The sequence below is a fragment of the Aythya ferina genome (assembly GCF_964211825.1).
Source record: "Aythya ferina genome assembly, chromosome: 2".
Taxonomy (NCBI): Eukaryota; Metazoa; Chordata; class Aves; order Anseriformes; family Anatidae; genus Aythya; species Aythya ferina.
Genome location: NC_140297.1, coordinates 147,256,692 through 147,276,128, shown reverse-complemented (window position 1 = coordinate 147,276,128; position 19,437 = coordinate 147,256,692). Strand labels below are relative to the sequence as shown.

The 19,437-nt window shown below is 43.5% G+C and overlaps 1 protein-coding gene across 4 annotated transcripts in view; it reads left to right on the top strand.

Annotated features, from left to right (window-relative positions):
• The window catches only part of SAMD12 (sterile alpha motif domain containing 12), a 184,593-nt gene extending 165,394 nt beyond the window's left edge, over window positions 1–19,199 (top strand). For all 4 annotated transcript variants that reach the window (XM_084509554.1, XM_084509557.1, XM_084509555.1 and 1 more), the window contains exon 5: window positions 9,933–19,199. In XM_084509554.1, the coding sequence (XP_084365680.1) occupies window positions 9,933–9,955 (23 nt within the window). In that variant the 3' untranslated portion in view covers window positions 9,956–19,199. The remainder of the gene's footprint in view (window positions 1–9,932) is intronic.
• Window positions 19,200–19,437: the final 238 nt, after the last annotated feature.

Below are 19,437 nucleotides of genomic sequence, written 5' to 3'. Positions count from 1 at the left end.
CTACCTTAGCTAAAATATGAGAAGTGTTTAATAATAAACAAAGCATCATTTCTGTTTACTCCTGTTTTATGTGCCCGTGCGAATTCCTTGACTATGATGTCGATTTGTTCATATATTGCAAGTAGAAATGAAAAGCAAATCAGTGGCAAATCGAAACAATTTGGCAGCCTGGACACAATAAATTATCCAGCTGCAAAATGATACCAGTAATACTGAGTAAATAATTTCTCTCAAAAACTTCGCTACTTTGTGGATTGTTTGCAGGAAGCATCTCATTATCTCAGCTGTGTGTATAAATTTCTAAGAAGATTATTTAGTGTGTAATTTCCCTGTCAAATTCCAATATCCAAGGCCTCAAAGGAATGCAGGGCTCTTATCCCTCCCTGGGATCTATATCGTTCCTGATTTCAGCAGAAATGTAAGCATTAAACATGCTAATCCTGAACATTGTGGTACCTACATTTCACATGCTAATTGGAATTTGTAACAATCAAATTAAGCATTAAGTTGCAATTCCTGTCACCTCTCGTTTGCCATTTAATTGCTGGATTCCTGCTCCGCGCTAATCATTTAGCTTTTCCGGATAATCAGTGAAGAGAGGACCTTCCAGAGGATCGTTTATCCAATATGACAAGTAAGTAGGGTGGATCACTCCTCCAAGGGCTCTGTCTTTCCCCGCCGCTTGTCAAAGAGGCCTCGATAATTAGCTTAGACTGGTTGCCCATCAAGAGTAGGTTAAAATGAATTTGTGCAAACACCAGGTGAACTTCAGAGCCAAGCGTGCTGGTGCTGTTACTTCTCATAGCTGAGTGAATTCAGGGATGCATTCGCATGCCCCACTTCTGCCTGCAATTTACATTTGGCCTGTGTTGCAGCCTGCAGTGTGGAAATACCCAGCTAGCTTCAGACTAACGCAGCTCAGCCCAATCATCGCCTCAGAAGTCCATGCATGCCGATTTATTTCCATCATTAAGCTTAAAGATGAGCTCCCAGGCAGGAAGGGGATAGGCTTTTCTTGATGCTGTTCCACTTTGTGGAACAATTTTGGATTTACTTGGATGGACAGCAGAGGGAAATCTGCTGCTTCAGGACATGGCAGGCAAGGCCTTCACCCACTCAGGCCGAGGCCCTGTGTATTTCACTGACATGTACATGTCCATGCTTGGTGTGCCCCAGCAAAGAATCTACATGATAAGTGAAAATCTTGTTTTCCCGATATGACATTTAGTCCCAAACCCCTCTGTTTTAAGTGTGGAGATGCCCTTCTGTCTGACTTTCAAAGGTCAATTTCAACCTGGTATTGAATTATTTTCCGCCACTAAGTGCGTTGGTCCTATCCTTGATTTACACCGGGTATGTCTACACTGCAGCACCTGAAAGCCCTCCCAAGGCCAAGTGTTGGATCTGGGAATGGCATGGGTTTTCCTGGGAAGGAAAACTGGGTTTGCAGGCACCAAGGGGGACATGGAGAACTCCTACCCATCCTGTAATATGCCCCAAAGGACCCTCCTGGGGACCCTTTACAAACATAGACCCAAAAGGACCCTTTACAGACACAGTTCATATCGCTTAGTTTGGGAGGCAGGGGACATGACACAGATCTGAATAACATTTTGCTTGGGGTTGGCAGCAACCAAATATAGCAGTCACCTCCACAGAATACAGAAAAGCCACCAGTCTGAAACCATTTAAATATATTTGTGTGATCATATTTTCAGAACGTACTCATGCCTGATGCAAAAGGAGACAGAAAAATATGCAAGTGCTTTGGGTAGCCTCCTCACTAAATAATAGGAAAGGGGCAAATCAGAGTAAAGGAGATTTCTGCAGCTGATCAATCAGTTCCTGTGTGGAGATGATTATTTCTCCCCAAAACCTCAACAGCTGAACTTCTCATACCTTCTTGAACACTGGCTAGGTATTCTTTGTAAATGACTTCTTTACTTGTCTCTGTGATCAACACAGCCCACATAATTTCAGGCCTGAGACTTCGGGCCTGGCTTAAGAGCCTCTTTGATACAATCAGCCCATCCTTCATTTCTGAAACACTACTGCAGAGGCAGTAATGCTGGTATCTGGAGTCTCTGGTGGGTATACATCAAGATATAGGCTTAATAATCACCCAGGGACTCTTCAGAGGTGGTAAATCAGTTTGATCTCTGTAGTTCATTTTCCAGCCACCCAGATAGAAACATGAGCTTGGTTTGCAGAGCAGCGAGCACCCTTCCCTGTCACAGCATCAGCGCCAGGCTGGAAGGGGACTTCTGCCTCAGGCAAGACTTTGCCCTGCTTGAGCTTGGTCCTGCAGCTGGGAGAATTAGACATGGGGCATTTTGTTATTTTATTTTATTTTGTTTTGTTTTATTTTATTGTATGTTATTGTATTTTTTTTATTTATTTCATTTCAATTTGTTTCATTTATCTTATTTTATTTTAAAGTGCATGTTGAGGGGTCAGTATAGATGGTCAAACCCAGACTTTATTTTACATCTTTAGGGTCCTGCTTGTACAGTGGTGCTGCCATGGAACACCCTTTGTGCCTAGCTAGGGGCTGTAAGATAAGGTGATGCCTTCTTGTGGAGTACTTTGAAATTGAGGCATTTTGTTTGTGATGTGGTAGGACAGTGGGTCCACTAGAAGAGCCCATGAATATAGCAGTTATTCTCGGGGTTGGATGTTGTACATTAAATGAGGTGGTGGGCCACAAGAACCACCAGGGTGAAGAGAAGTACCAAATGGCACCAAAATCTTCTTTCTGTTCTTTCTCCTTGTTTGCTTAGAGCAATGCAAGGATCCTGGGGAAAACAATGATAATGTGATGTGATAATACAACTAAAAGGTGTATCATAATGCATTTCTCCAAAGAGATAAATAAAGTTGCTTGCTCAATGTACTGGGGGAGAGGCTGATTTTGTAGGCTTCGTGATCTCTTTGTTTTGTTTTGCTTTGTGTGTGTGCACGTGCAATCTTTTAGGTGGTTGTAGTAGGTTTAATTTTCCTTTTCACTTGGCTAATCATATGAGAGAATGAAAACTGAATTAAAAGTTTCATTTCAGGGAACCTCACAGTGACTATCTCCCCAAAGGTGGGTAGTTTGTTCCACCTATTAATCCTGCATAAGCTCTGCATAGGCAGTGGGGAATCTGTAGCTCCAGAGAGTTTCCAAACCCTTTTGCTATAGCACTTTGATTTTTCTAGTGAAGTCTTTAGTTTCCTCTGATTATGCTTCATAACTTAATGCATATTTTGCTGAAGATCCTCAGGCAAGTAATACAGCGGCGTAATGGACAGAACTATATTTCCAAATGCTGCTGCACAGTTTTTAACAGGATGGGTTTGGAAGTGTCCTGCAGAAGCTGCAGAACAAATGCAAGGGCACGTTCCAGGTGATGATCAGAGCAGCCACCAAACCACTGCAGGCCACCGCAGACTGTGTGGCTAAGCAACTTATTTGCATGCTGAAGATACCACTTGAGGCCGTGTCTTTTTTTTTTTTTTTTTTTTTTTAAGTTCACTCAGTTTTCACAGTTCCTGGTGCTTTACATTAAAACCCAGTGTCTCGAGACAAAAGCAATGCAGATGCAGAGTTTCGAGATGCAGTGCAGATGGCTATTTCGAGCCACAGTGTGTGGAAGTCTGTTCATCTGTGACAACCTTTTTCACTTCCTGCAGAGCACCCCACAAGGACTTGTGAGATCAAGAACTGATTACAGGCAGGCAGTGAGAGATGTGCATGATAGGGTACGAAGTCGGCAGTCTCCTATGCACTTGCAGCTCCAGACAGCACCAGCTCAAACTTCCAGACTCCTTAGCAGCACGTTCCTTTAAATCTTTCTGTTTGTTGTAATATGAGTCTCTAGAGAAGGATGCTGGTGGACAGCCAGTACACTGCTCACGTCGATGGGTAAGTTTGCAGTAGATCAAGAGGATTCTTTGAAAGTAGCTATAAACACGAAGGAAGTGGTTGCTTGCACTTTTTCAAAATATTTTAGCTGCTTGTAAGTTCAAGGAAATCATCGTGTTCTCTTGAATGCAAAAACACACTTCTTTTTTCTTTGTGTGTTCACAGCAGCAGGTAGATGGTGGGATGTCTGAAGCATCTTGAGTAGGGATGAATGAGCCTCTTTGAAAGCAGAAAGTCTCTCCCAGGATTTTCCCAGCTTTTTGAACCTAACTTTTAAGCTTGAAAATTGTCACATTTTGTTTAGGCTCAGACATGAAAAGGGCATACATTTCGAGGGGATGTTTTTTTCTTCTGAGGACTCCAGATTAACACTAAAATCAAGCTTTGTAGATGCTAAAATGCTTTCAGGATATTTTTCAGTACAAGGATGGAGTGTGAGCTCAAGCCTTTTAGAGAGCTCATCATGCCCTTCATGAACTCCAATTTTTGAAGGAAGAGGCAAGGAACAGAAATTACTGCATAAATCATCTGTGCACAGAATCGATCGTGTCCTCATTTGGTTTAACCTAGTAAAGTTGCTGAGAGATCTGCTTTAGTAGGGAAGCTGGAACTGTGCGTGACTCATGAAGAGACTTTTGGCTAATCCAACTATTTGAGGACATTGAATAGCTTAGTGAAACACATTTTGGACAACTACATTTTCAGCCCATTCTGTGTGAACCAACTGTGTTTCACAGAGCAGCTGCGATAACCTCTGACTAATTGGCTTTTCAGAAGGTTACCTGCTGAGAGCATCTGCCATGACATCCATTCTCCCAGAAATGTTTCATCTCAAAATTGCCTGATACAGGCTACAGAGCCCTGCATCGCAAGCAAGGAGTGAGTTTTCTCTTTAGTCAGAATATAGGGGAAAGGATTTGCCCGACCTTGTTGAATGTTCATCATCTGTCTTGAAGCACCAAGCATCCTTTTCAAACCCGGCTGTCCCTCAGCTGAGCTCCTTAGAATCTCAATATAAAACAGAGTGTAGGAATTAAAATACATCAGCATCAAGTGACAGGAGAGACGTCTGCTCTGGCTTTTGAAGGCCACCCGGAAGCCTTCCTTAAGACGAGCTCCAGATTGTGAATCTGTGAGGGAGCCAGGATCCGGCATCCCCACGTGCTCGCGATGGTGTTCACACTGCGCTAGCAGCATCCCACGCTGAGCCCTGCTGGGTCAGGCTGTGTGCGAGCTGCGTGCCAGCTGCCTCCTGGAAGCCCTGGTTTGGACCTGGGGCTGCTCGCGGTGAGCAGCATAGAAATAAAGCCCAGGAGTTTATTGCATGTAAAGTCATTCTCCTCCATGTATCTCACACGGGAATTCAGTGGCATATTTATGGACTGATGTTAAAACTGTACACAGGTAGATTTAGAGCACCTGGTTGTGAGAGTGTGCTGTCCAGAAAAAGAAGTGTTTCCAAAAAAAAAAAAGAAACCCTGAGTTCACATTTGCAGAAATCGCATTTCACATGTCAGATGCTGTTTGTTTTAAAAGCTCTGCTCCTGGAGTCTTGTGATGATGCATCTCTGTCCCTGACTGTTTGAACAAAACCATCTTGTTTTGTGGTTGGGGGTGAAAATGAAAAATCTGTCATAATGGTATCCTGAAAAAGAGTAGAGCTGATGGGAAAGCAACATGTATTTTTAATTCCATGCTTTTGCAGCCATTATAATTATTTAGCATGGCATCATTAATGAATTTTAAATGCTTGGGATTAGGATTGCTGCGTTTGAAGCTCTAGATGCTTCTGCTATGCTCATAGATCCACCTTTGTTGTCTGCTCCAAAACTAAAATGTTGGTTTCCTTCTTGGCAAGCAAACTCAGAAATCAAAAGCTAGAAGAGACTTCTTTCCTTTTCCCTCTCGGCATTTTCCTACCATATTGACACTGCAGTTGACAAACAACATTAAATAACCTTCAAGCCTGTGTCAGCTACCAGGTCTCAGTAATGAGGGGAAAATCAGACCAACACATGACTGGTTGGGAATAAAAACAAAATTGTCAGGCTGATCAAAAACCATCCACGTCCCTGCTTTCCCTTTTGGCTGCTGGGTGTTGCGTTCAGCCCATTGATTAATGTGTCACTGCTTAGCATCATTTTAATATGGGCTGCGAGGCAGTGGCACAGCACCCAGGCAGCTTGCTGCTTTCCTGAAGCCTGGAGGCTTGTCCTGCTGTCTGTACAACACAGGGCTGCCCTGCCAGGAGGAGGAGGAGGGAGGAGAGGTGGGCACAGCAGGCTGGAGAGCTCTGCTTTGCCACCTCCTCCATGCTGGCTCCAGCTAGGACAACCATGCACACCCTGGGGTAACCTTTCATCTCTGGCACTGTTGACTCCGCTTATCAGGGACCAGTTGGGTAATAAGGATGTGTGGCAATAGCTGCTTTTACCTAGAGAATAAAAGATGAGAGATTCCTCCCACTCAGCCCAGAACAGAAAGAGGATGATTTCAGGATGAAATGAAACCAAACTCGGTGTCATCTGTCCTGGGGCAAATGACTGCAGTGGGGGTCCGTCCTCTTCTTGGCACAGTTCACCCTCAGCTGCATTTCCCAGCCCATGGTAATCCCCATTCCTCCTCCTGTCACGGTGGTTGACCTGGATCAGCAGCTCCCCAAGTAGTTTTTTTTTTCTTTTTCTTTTTTTTCACATTAACTTCCATTAGCCTCATAGAAACAAACACCTCATGCTCACACACCTCAGTGGTTATAATTCAGTGCACAAGAAAGATAAAGGTAAATCTACAAATGGGCTGGCAACCGTTTCCTTTTGCCATTGTATGAAATTCTTCAAAGCTGGTAGTGTCTCTAATTATTGTGTAGCAAGATGCAACAAGTCTGCAGCAATCTGCAGAATACTGGAATGTCTCAAGTGATGCTAGAAGCATGAAGTGAGATACCCGTGACCTTTATAACACAGGAAAAGTACTAGTAGAACTAGCTGAATGCAGTTTTTCACCAATCTGAAAGGAATAGTTGGTATATGGGTGTTGGAAATAGGCATTTTTCACAATAATCCCATGTTTGAAATGTCCTGACCTTAGAAATGTAGTACAAAATTAGTTCCAGTGGAGAAGAAACATAGCAAAAGCAACAGATGCTTGTTTTCTTTATCAGGATTCCTCGATTACGAAAGTAAGACAAATAGTAATACTGCTAGGTTGAGCTGAATTAACATGCATTAAAAATGAGTGAAAAAGAGGTCCCTCTTTCGTTTAGAAAGAAATCACAGGTGCTCAGAAATGAAATACATCTCTGGTTCTGAAATGATTGGAGTCCTTCTACAGCAGCTTCTCGAAAATGTCATGTGAGATTAGGTCTGTGTGCAGTTGAGTTGGTAAGCATACAAACCCCATGCAAAAAGCAGTCATCGTTCCAAGATCTTGCACTCTAAGGCAATGTTTTCAAAGATGACTACTCATTTGTGAAGCCTTTTTAAAAGATCTTACTTTCCAAAAGTGCTGGGTGCATGATCCTTAGTCAACCAGGATCCTTAGAGGAGTCTCTATCATTAAACATGATAGGTTACAAGAGGGAGTAAGTGCTTCTGAATTCCTGGCCTCAAAAGACAAAGTGAGAAGAGAAGAGGGGTGCTAAATCACTACTAAGTCTTTGCTTTAGTATAAGCTCAGAGCTTAACAGAATTACTGCTTTTCTTTTGGTCAGTGTCACTGGTTGTATCCAGACTGGCCCTGTTTGGTGTCCCACATGGCTTGAGGTGGTTGCTGTCACGTGGCAGTGTGGACGGATCAGTCCCTGATTCTTCTTGCTCATGGGTTTCTCACAGGCCAGCTGGCCCACTTCAAACCAAAGCACGAGTACAGACCCATGGTTTAGACAAAGTGGATGATGGAAATTCCAGCATGGGCGTAATCTTGAAGCCTGATCTGATAGAGTTAGCCAGTTCACCCATTTTGTTGTAGTCCTGTAACTGTAGATAGGCAAGGTATTTTCATTTGCTTGGGAGAGCTTTTCAAATTTCCCCTTTCTTGCAGCAGGTGTGCTATTTAACTAAAAAAACAAAATGAGACAAAAAAAGTCTCATTTCTCCTTTATGAGACAAGTACATCTCTGCCAATGCTACACAGAAGTGAGATAGCCTCAAGGTCACCTAGAATCCAGCATTTTTTGAGGTTAGGTACCAATTTCCCTCTCTCCCCATTTAAAACGTCCCCCCAGATTTCTCCTTTATCTTCACACCTGCTTAATATCACCACTGTGTCCTTTTCTGTCCTGGGGGATGCAGTCAGTTATCTGTCTAGACCAAAGGTCCCTGGATTGAAACCTTCCTGACAGTTCTTTCGTGGAATAAAACAGTTGCTGGGTCCCAAATGTGCATCTTTCTTGGGCCACTTTTGACACGGTCGTATTATGGAGTCGATGACAGTAGATGCAAGTGGGATCATCACCCTAGAGAACCTGGAGAATAAAAACAGTGCAGCTGTGAAAACAAAAATGAAAACTACCACGATAATCGGGTGAACGTGCCCACGTAAGAAAGGAAATAGCTAAGGAGACTGGGTTTTATTGTTCCTCTATTTAATAGGTCATATTTAAACTGAGGAATGAAGTGCTTATGGCAGGGTCTGGTTTTGTTGCTGTTGTTGTTTTATATCTCACTCAGTATTCTTCCAGAACCTGCTGGTTTAGCATCCCACCCTTTCCTCGCTCGATCAGACCTCCATTTCCATAGCTGCAAGGGTTTGGGGGTGGAAAAGCCAAATACGGGCAAACTTTACAGGCTGGCAGAGCCCGTGAGTCCGCACCCCATAGAGAAGAGCCCTTCGGGCATGATTTTGAAGGGGTGAAGAGTAGAAGGCTACTGCCAGCCTGAGTTTCAGCTGACATGAATACTGCCTTGGCAGCATCGGCATCCCATTAGCATCTCAAATTGGAATCTGGCCCCAAAAAAAACAAAGATCCATCTCGCTCCATACATATGGACATGTATGTTCGTGCATGAGGAAGGACATCAGCTGGAGAGGGTGCAAAGCACACCCCAATGAGGGCTGTCCCAGCACTGCCCTCGGGGTTTCCAAAGTGCAATAGCAATCTGCAACATGTATTAAACACAATCTGTAAAACTGGGGGTGCTGAGGGCTCTGTGAGAAACAAAGCTGTGTCCACAGCAGGCCTGTTGAAGTAGCACAGGTGCTTGTCTCTGCATGGCTCCCTGGCTCCAGAGACCAGTGTAGGCCTGTGAGCAATTTGTGTGCCTTTTGGTGGCTAACTACTGAATAAATGAATGCGTTTCAGTGGGAGCTGTCCTGTAGAGGCACTTCTTTCATGTTTGCAAAGGCACAACAGGGAACACAAATCCCCATCCAAAATTTTATGATCATACAATAACTTAGGTTGGGAGGGACCTCTGGAGATCCTTCAATTCAACCCTGCTCAATACGGGGCCAAGGTAGGTTGCTCAGGGCCTTCTCGGGTTGAGTGGTGAATATCTTCTGTAGGTGGAGGTTGCGCAACCTCATCAGGGAACTTATTCCAAAATTTGGCTACCCTCACTGGGCAGAATTTTTCCTTGTATCTACCTGGAATATCTCCTGGTGCATTACCTGTCCTTTTCTTGCCATGCATCCCAAAGAAGACTTTGGGTGGAGGAGAGGAAAAATTTCAAGAAAGCCTAGCCAAGTCGCAGGCTCTCTGGGACTCCAGCTAAAGGAAGAGTGAGCAGTGCTATAAGATGAAGCAATAAAATTCAAGTAGCATTTATCAAATCAGACAAATGATTGCTGCTCTGTGCTTTATATTTATCTAGGAATTGATTAAGCACTGAAGTTTTTGGTTGATGAGTAAAACTGATTAAAGAAACTGCCAGGGTCACAATATATGTTCTAGGAGTAGTTTGTCTTTACTTTATAAATGCATTTGCTCAGCACAAACTTGACTTTTTATTTTAGTTTAAATATATGGTACTTCCTTTGCTCTGTTCTGTACTCACTGTCTGTTTTTGGTTTTCTGTTTTGTTTCTTGCAGCCCCAGCAGAGAGCTCTCCGTAAACATTTCCAGCCTCTAAAGCTGCTGTCCTGCCACTTGATATGAAAGTGAACTTTCCTTTGTGAAAAAAAAAAAAAAAACCATAATAAATGGCACTGCCAAGAGGTGACCATGGAGGACTGAAGGCAAACCTGAAGTAAACGCAGCCCACTCAAGATGATGCATTCTGGGAAGACCTGGTTTGCTGCAGAGTAAAGATGTGGTGCATAATATCCAGTGCTAATTTGTTCAAAATGGTCATTGACAGACCTTTAGCTGGAAAATTTCTTCCAGTTTTCATCACTGTGCATAACTTTGAGTTCCCTGTAGGGGACTGTCTATGCCCTTCACTAGAAGTCCTGTTTTAGCATGGCAACTACTGGATTCTTTTATTATGTATGCAGATGGCATGATGTTTTAGGAAAAACTTACAGCAATTCTCCAATCTCAGTGGATATGTTCACAATATTACACCCCTGATAGGAATGTAAACGTCTTGTATATGTTAGTTTTGCAGTCTAATGGTATTCTGTTAAACGATATCAGCACTTCATACGTGCTTTCCACACAGAAATAGCACAGCCCATATATATATAAAGGTCTTTTTAAAAAAATACTGAGGATATGTTTCAGTCTTTGTACTGAGACTGCATCCAAACTGAAGTCCACTACTAGCATACCTTCACTGATTCACAGTAGATTGTGTAGATAGATTTGCACGTGGCAGAGGTGTGACATTTTATTGAGACTTACAGAATGGCTGTCACAGAGGTAGCCAAGAACAGGGTAAGGTTGAACGAGCTGTAGGACACTGTGTCTGCTCTCCCTTCCATCCACCAGATGTCAAAGGTTCTCATTTTCTAGCTTGCCAATGAGTTTTCTTACTCAGTGAGGGAGAGGAGAGGGAGAGCACCTTTCTCAGAGATGTGTTTGACCCTGGGTTTGGTCTACAATAAAAACAGAACAAACTGGAAGAATTCAGGTTCTTTATGCTGGCGACCATTTACGTTTTGGGAAGGACTGGGGAGTCACAGTCCAAACCAAACTCTCTGAAAAAGGTAAAGTGTAAGACTATACTTCTAAGGAGCAAGACACTCCCTCTGGAGAGGGCAGACTTCTTTGTTAACTTTTTCCACTTTCTATCCAAAACAGTACTTTGGTAGGAAATAGGAATAAGCAAACGGTTCTTATAAGCCTTTCAATATACTGTAGCAGGCTCAAGACTGTTGCATTCAATCTGAGCGTTGTTTTGTGTTCAGTCTCTGAATGGCTGGTCTCATCACTGGCTGTATCACAGCTGGCTGTGGTACTGTTTTTTCCATGGGGACTTAGTGGAATTAACGTCTGTCCCTAACATCAGGACCTTCCTGACATATTATTTATAATGAACTGATGTCATCAGTGTATGGAGGAGGCTTACCTATTTGTTCCTTCTTTCTTTAAAATCAAAGGTAGCTTTTTGTGTATTTAAAGACCATCATTCTCTCCAGCCTGATAGACAGGTACTGTAGAGTTGCCATTAGTGTGTATGCCAAACCGTGGGTGAGATGCCATAGGGGTGTGAGGATGCAGTGATCAAGAGAAGGAGCAACTATATCAAGGCCAAGGGACGTTTTAGAAGTAGGTTCCTGTGTTATAATATTTAGCTATTGTACAGTTCATTGCTAGAGAATGCAAGGTCAACCACTGAGGGTGCCTGTACAACCAACAGATAAATTTATTTAGGGTGTAATTTTTTTCAGATGGGCGGGGGTTTGGTTACGCCTCTCCACCCATCTCAGATTCAGCATGCTGAATGCTTCTTTACTGTTCAATCCAGAAGGAAAATATTTTTATTGACGGCCAAGATTTTCAGAAGCTGCTAGTGGTTTCTAATGGTTTGGGTCTTTCCATGGCTTTTCAATGGAGCTCCCAAAGTTATAAAGCAGCGAGCTTTATATTTTCTTTCTGAAAATCCTGGCACCTAATTTTAAATTAATTGGTGTACAAGTTCTCCTTAAGACATAAGGATCTTTGCCAACAGCAGCATTTGCACTTTTTAGAGCTTCTCATAGCGTAGCAGGTTGGAATCTGATCCTTGTTAAGAGAAGTGGCCGTGAGCCCTGCAGAATTCCATTGTAAGCTTCAGTAAATTTTACAGCTCTTTCTGCTACAGATTTTAAAAATGCACTCTGGCAACTGACATCAATTTCATGTCGGTACAGCAATTAAAAAAGAAACAACTTGGATATAAATTACTTTTAAAAGGAGAATGCTATGTTTCTGCAGTAGGGATTCTCTTATTATATTACATCTAATGAAACAAATCTGTAATAATTTGAATGATAAAAGCAGTGTTTATCTTTAAAAAAAAGAAGAGTGTTATCTTAAAAGGGCGTATGAGACAAAGTTGAGTTAGGCAAAGAGCCACTAGAAGCATTTTTTGTATCAATGTTAGTTTTGAACATCTTCCAGTATATGGGCATGAATTTAGATGTGTGCACTTCTCCTGTTAAAACAGTTTGTTTTAAAAGCTTCCCAGGATTTTAGCTACGGTGATCTAGAAACGCAGTGTTATAGGCCCTGAGAAATGTGAAAACAAAGTCCAGACCCTTTATGTAGCCAAACTCAGTGAGAACTCTGCTGTAGGTGCCCATCAGACAAAGCTCGTTGGACGGTGGCGTAGGTCTCCATCCTACAGACAGCCTGTGCATGTGGATAACTCCAAACGTGAGCAAGAATAGTTCCCCTGAGCCCCGCAACACTCCTCACGTGTCTAACTGTCTGAAGGAGCCATAAGGAAATAACTGTACTTTTTGGCTTGTATTTAACTATTCATCATGTTTGGATTTTTTTTTTTTTAATCGCTGTTATTCTCCCAAAGTAGGCCATGCTTCCTCAGGGATATTTATGAAATTGTTCTGCATCTACTGAACAACTATCTGGATCCCAGCGTATTCTTCTGAAAAGTTTTTAATATAAATAAACATGTGGGAGAAATTTTTTGTTATTATGAATGGGGGCAGGTACTGTGTTCTCGGAAAGGCTATTGAGTGCAGACAATCAAGTCTATTGCATTTTTTATGCTGAACACCTTATTAATAGCAGACACATCCGCTTTTGCCTGGGTCGCAAGAACGGTTCTGTGGAAAGAATGCTTTATCTCTAGTCAATAAATCATTTATGTCGAGAGTGCCAAAGACCAAGTCAACATGAAAGGGAGCGAATAAGTTATTCCGGCAAAGGAAGTGAATTTAAATACGCTCAGAGCCATTAGTTCTGTGCAAAAGAGCTGGAGACTAATGCTATTTTAATAAAACAGCAATTATCAGCCCTGTGGAGATAGATATATTCGCAAAGGCCAGTGCTCCTGTTACGCTGATCGCTGGTTATTAGCTCTGAAACACGGGTGGCTCCCCGCAGCCCTGTGGTCAGGGCACTGCTCCTGGCGGCAGACCTGCAGCCTTGCTGCCCCTGGGTGCCCGTCCCAGCCACATCTTCCCTGCTGTCTTTGTGCAGGGAAGGATGATGCAGCATCAGCCCCAACAAGAAACTTAGGCAGAGACTCAGCCATCCTCAGTGCTTCAAATTTTGTGAAGGCCAACACCTGAAATGAGAGGAATTGCTCACCCGAAAAAAAAACGTGCTGCAGCTCAAAACATCCTTTGCGCTGTTTCATTCCTGGTTTGTTTGTTTTTTACATCTGCATGGCTTTCTCTGCCTGAATACCCCGTTGTTTATTCTGTTAAGGAGCTTCAGGAGGGAAGGCTGCAACAGCTCTGCGAGCTCTTTGGCTTTGCCAACCCGTCTGCATCACCGTGCCCTGGCGGTGGGTTCGTGCCTGGCTGCCCACTTCTGTTACTCGACAGCCAGACCGAAAGCAGCTGCAGTGTCGTTGAGGAAATCAAACCATTAAAAATGACAAAATTCTTTTTTTTGTTTTGTTTTGTTTGAATTTTCAAAAGACCTCAGGGCAGGCCCCCAGCAGACCTGCATTGGCACTGCTCCATCGCAGTCCCCGGAGATCTGTTGATTAATGCCAGCTGTGGAGCCCGTCCAGGGGTGATTTTTTTTTGCTATAACTAAAACTGACCTCCCTCCACCCTTCATGAAGCCACAAGATCTCAATTATTCAAAATTGTTTCAGGCAAGCAAAGTAAAAACCTGCATTTTTCACCCCAGTCCCCTTTTAACAAATAACATCTCCACAATCCGAATCTCCTTGAAAGGCCCTGCTACAAGACTGTGGCGTGATTGACCCTGGTATAAATAGACTGGTCAATAAGATTTTAATTTAAAAAGAAAAGGCCCTCTGTTATAATTAAAATGGATGGTTGGGGGGGAAGTATTACCAGCATTACCTGCAATGTCCTATAGTAAAATTCAGGAAAGCACTCTGCAGTGCAAAAAAAAGCCACCGACGTAATGTATGGGTGATTAGGCAGGCTCATGAGTATAAATCAGCAAGTAAGCAAGTAAATGTTTGATGAGGAAAGTCAAAAATGTATGGGAAGTCAGTGGCCAGTAGGTTAGGGCTAGCAAGACCAAACACTTCACATGCATCCTAATAAATACAGTCGTGGCAAAGCAGAGTCTGATGTGAGATACGGTGCAGTGATTACTCACAGAACATGCAAAAACCAACAAATATTCTTGTTTTGTATTTGAGAGTGGTAGAATGAGGGAGTCAGATTGCACATTAAAATGTAATTCCTCCTACTCCGTCAGTAATTATGGGTAATATTAAGCAGCGACTATCCAAACATATTCTTAAATTTGCAGAACCAGATAACTGAATCCAAAAGTGTAGGAAAACTTGCCTAGGATTTATCAGAGCTCAAAAGCACAAAAGAAGCTTTAAATAACAAACACACACAAAACAATAACTGAAAAGAATGAGTGACCTGACCCAGAAAACTATCGGCTCATTAGCCTCCTATTTTCCTATTTTCCTTTGGGAAAATCATGGAAAGGTTGATGTGACACAAATCATTGCAGCAATTAAAAATTGATAAACCCCTCCGAATGATTATGTATAGAAATGCATTGTGTCAAGTAAACTTCCTATCATTTTCTCGTGATATCAAAGGCTTGTTGATAAAAGAAACTCTGCTGATGCATAATACTTAGCCTCCTATCGATCATTTGATTCTGATAAAGAACAAAATAGCACTATGCAAAATCAGTATAGCCCATAGTAAGTGGATTAAAGCCGATTACATGCTAGATCACAAAAAAAATGGCTGTAAATATGAAATTAACATCAGCGAGACTATTTCTAATGAGCTCCTCCCAAGGTATGTTCTATTTTCAATATTCCTCCCAGGGAAATAGAAAGTTACTGGTGGCAACACCAAGAGATCACCAAAGAGGTGCATGGTACGAGACGATGATGAACCCGGAGTACTGCAAATGCAGAAATCCAGGAGAGGAGAAGGAGAGTCACACCTGGGGGCATCTGGAGAAGGGTAGCTGTGAAGGTCTGACAAATAATCCATTCAATATCAACCCCACAGATGTGCTTGCTAGCTGGGAAAATGTAGTCTCAAAGGAAGAGAGTCAGTAGGACTTGGAGGAGATTTAGGATCTGGCAACGGGGACACTGTAATGGAGCCAGTTTGTGCCCATCTTCCAAAAAGGATATTGACAACTTGGAAAGATTATTTTCTAAAGCTCCCAGTGTCATTCAAGGGCAGGAAAACAGGTCTTATTATAGTGCCAGACTAATGAAGCTCAAGCTATTAATTTATCAGAGACAATTTGAAGAGGTGACTTGATCTGTCTGCAATCACAATCTGCTACCTGCGTGGGGAAGCGCTGTCTGAAGGCAGGTAGCTCTTTTATTTGGAGGAAAAGGGAGTGATGTGCTCTACCGGTTGGGAACAGATCAGGCTAGAAATTAAGTGCAAACGCTCGACAGGGAGGATAATTACCCATAGAGACAACTTACTTAGTTACCTGGCACGTTCTCCATCACATAAAGTCGTTAAATATATGCAGAGTATTTTTCTAAGTCAATAAGCTCTACCTCAAACAGGAATTTAGGCTCAGTTCAGCAGTCACTGGATGAGGTTATTAGGTGTGTGTTATACAAGAGATCAGGCTAGATCATCAGATGCAAACTTCTGAATTAAAATATCTCAAAGTTTCCGATGTTACATGAAGGCAGGCCCACCTATATTCATTTTTTTCACACAAAATTGACTTGAACAAAGAGCCCTGAACTAAACTGAACTTGTCAGCATTTGGTAGGAGCTGCACTAGATCTCCTCACAGTTGCAAGGTTGTTCTGCCTGTAATTAAGGGAAGAGAACTGGACAAGAAAGGACAACAAAAACCCTTGAGCACACAGAATAACCCTGATGTCTCTCATTAATAGCAGCCTGGGACAAAATCACGCACTCAAGTGATCGGTGTGAGCACGGAAGGAGAGCCGTGGCCTTGCCTCTTAACCAAGGAGGCGGCATCATGGTGGCAAGAAGCAGCTTCTCCTGTGTTCAGCGACAAGTAGAGAAGCCAAAGTGCTGGTTGAGAATTACATTGTACTGCTTTGCAGCTGAACAAGGTGCGTGAGTTCCTTGCTTCAAAGCCAGCAAACTGTGCCTGCTCTCCTGACGGGCCCCGCTGGAGCCGGCTAATGAAGGAAGTGAAACGACTTCAGTGGGACGACCCCGAGTAACAAGAGCTGGTTGCAGTTGGCTGTTATGAATATTGCACCTTGGAAATAAGCAAAGAGAGCGCTCAGGTCTCACAGAGCCGGTAGGTACGAGGCAAGCGTGAAGCCAAGAGCCACCTTCCAGAGCTGTGCTGTGGCAAATGGCACGAAATGGGATGCATGTTTTAAAGAGTAAACAGTTCGCGCAGGCAAGAGAAACCATAAAAGCAATACTTACTGCAAATTGGTATTGAATCAATATCACGAAGTGGAGACGAGAAGGGAGCTGGCTACAGACAGAGCTAAGAAGATAAAGATCTTCGGGGATTCTCGCTCTAATCCAGTGTGAAATCCTAAGAAAATGAGTTTGGGCTAGATTTATTGTGTAAAGAACACCGGTACATCCTGGCTGCCCGTCAAATGAGCTCCGTGGAGCCACCGGTTATGTGCACGGTGGCACAAATGTCCCCTTGCAGCGGGGACGGACAGACAGCCCCCGGAGGCACGGCCAAGGTCAGGCTGGGCAGGGAAGGAAGCTGATCCTGCAGACGGCTGCACCATGTCCGCTTCTCCCCCAAAAGTGGGATTTGGGGCATTATTATAACACGTCCAGGCTTAGGCAGAATGAAATGAAAAGCTCCTTTCTGATTTGAATTCCAAATCTATCTAAATACCTTTGCTGAAAAGAAAAAAAAAATCCTATGTAGCTGTTGTTACATCTCTAATCACATTACTTCTATTAAGCACTTGCCTTGAATTCATCTATTTGATATCATGTCACCAAATTAAATAGCGATATACATTTGTGTTTTTTTTTTTAAAGCAGGCAGATCAATATTGCAGCAAAACCGCATGTAAGCAATAAAAAGCTGCGCAGAGGAAAAAAAAAATCTGCCCATCAGATGCTGAGGGGACTTGTTTGTTTTGTCTATAGAGAGCTCGGTTTTACATCCAGACAGAGGTTTTCCCTACTGCGGCAGGCTCTGGCCTCAAGACTAGTCCAAACAGATGCTTGGATCCCTCTTACTGCTTCATCCACATTCCTCATGTGCAGGGGGCTCCTTCTCTGCCTGGCTCCTGGGAGAGGCAGGAAAGAGATCGAGTGGCCTCCAACACGGTGGAGAGTCCACGGAGGGATATGAGCTTCCAGACTATGCAAAGCATCTCAGCCTGAGACAGATCTCATCCTTCTCCCCGCTAAGCTCAGCTCCATGGATGGAGGAGAGGAACCCAAAGACCTCCACCAGGCTGTCCTGGGGCCGTGGCAGGAGATAGACAGACAGACAGACAGACAGATCTCCTTGCAGGGTCAGCATCCTCGGGGCCAGGGAAGCTCAATGCCTTCAGAGGTCACTGCAGACTGCTGGGCTTCCCCTACAATAATGGTCAACTGCATGGGGCAGGAACCTGAAAATGTGAATGACCAGCATTTACATAATGGAATGACAATGGCTGGGGTCACGAGGGACTTTTAAAGATCATCAGATCATCTAGCCCCCACAACTCTGCCATGGGCAGGGGCATCTTTCACTGGGTCAGGTTGCTCAAAGCCACCTGGCAGGGTTGGGATGCGCTTGGCTTTGTCCTTGGTTTCTTGTAGGGATTGAGATATACAGACATGCCTCACAGTTATTCCTTTTCCACATCTAAGCATGGGTAAGATGAGGGTGATAGCTGCCTGACCCTACGATCAGTCTCACACCATGTCAACCAGAAAAGTGGCCTCCAGCTTTGGGATCCTCCATCCTGGGGAGCTGAATTTGAGGTTGGCTGAACCTGTCCTTGAGGAGGGCAGGTAATTTACGGGTGGAACTGAAGCCACATCTGTGTTGTCTCCAAAGGCTGCCCCAAATCCATGGCCCGCATGCAGCTGGGGATGGACACGAGCTGCAGGAACCGAGGGGGAGGCTGGGATCGAGTTCTTGGGGTTGAGTTACTGGGAAATACACCGGGGTGAGCCAGGAGAGCTGCTGAGGGGCCTGGTGTAGGAAGGGATGAGTGTGGTGCCCTGGCTATGCTGTGTCTGGGCCAGCTGCCCTTGGGTTCAGTTTTGAGTTACGCTCACCAGGGAGATGCTCTGAGGCTGTAACCTCCTTTTGATGTTAACTTGGTTGAAAATCTAGGAGAATGCCAGCACTCGAGTGATTAAAACACGACGCACTGTTACTCCCTGTCCACCTACGAGGGAGCATTTTAAAGACAGAGCCAAACGAGGTGGTAACACAGAAGCGTGCCTTTTTGTTTGAGGTGCACTGCGCTTCCCCAGGCATCCAGGTGTTCATCTGTATAGCAGTGCTTCTTTTCCCAAACCAGAAATTATCATGCAATCTAATTTTTAGTACAGAAAGCGGCCATCACTGTTAATTCCACCCTATGGTTTTTATATTTGCAATTAAATTCCTTCTGTTTTCGAAAATCAACAGAAAATACAACCCGGGTGGGAGGGAGGAATTCTTATAAATGATGAAATTAAAATCAATATCAAGTTTTTGGTATCTTTGGGCATGATCTCTGGAAGCTTTGGATATCTGCTTTATCATTTTGTATATTTGACAATTTTGTACTCTGCATTGTTTGACTTCATTTGTGCATGGCGATGTATTAAAACATGGAATTTTTATTATACAGTAAAAGCATTTTGTTTGATTTAAACGAGTTCAGGGCTTGCTCCATTGCATGAAGAGAAGAAAAAAAATCGATGGGGAACAGAGGCCCACTGATGACAGTTCTCGGCAGGAGGGGACCTGTGCCCTGGCGCAGCCCTTTCCATCGAATTTTCTCCCCCTTTCCCTTTGAGGAGGGGGGGTGAGAGAGTGGTTGGGTGGAGCTCAGCCACGTAGCAGGGTAAACCCACCACCAAGACATCTCCTA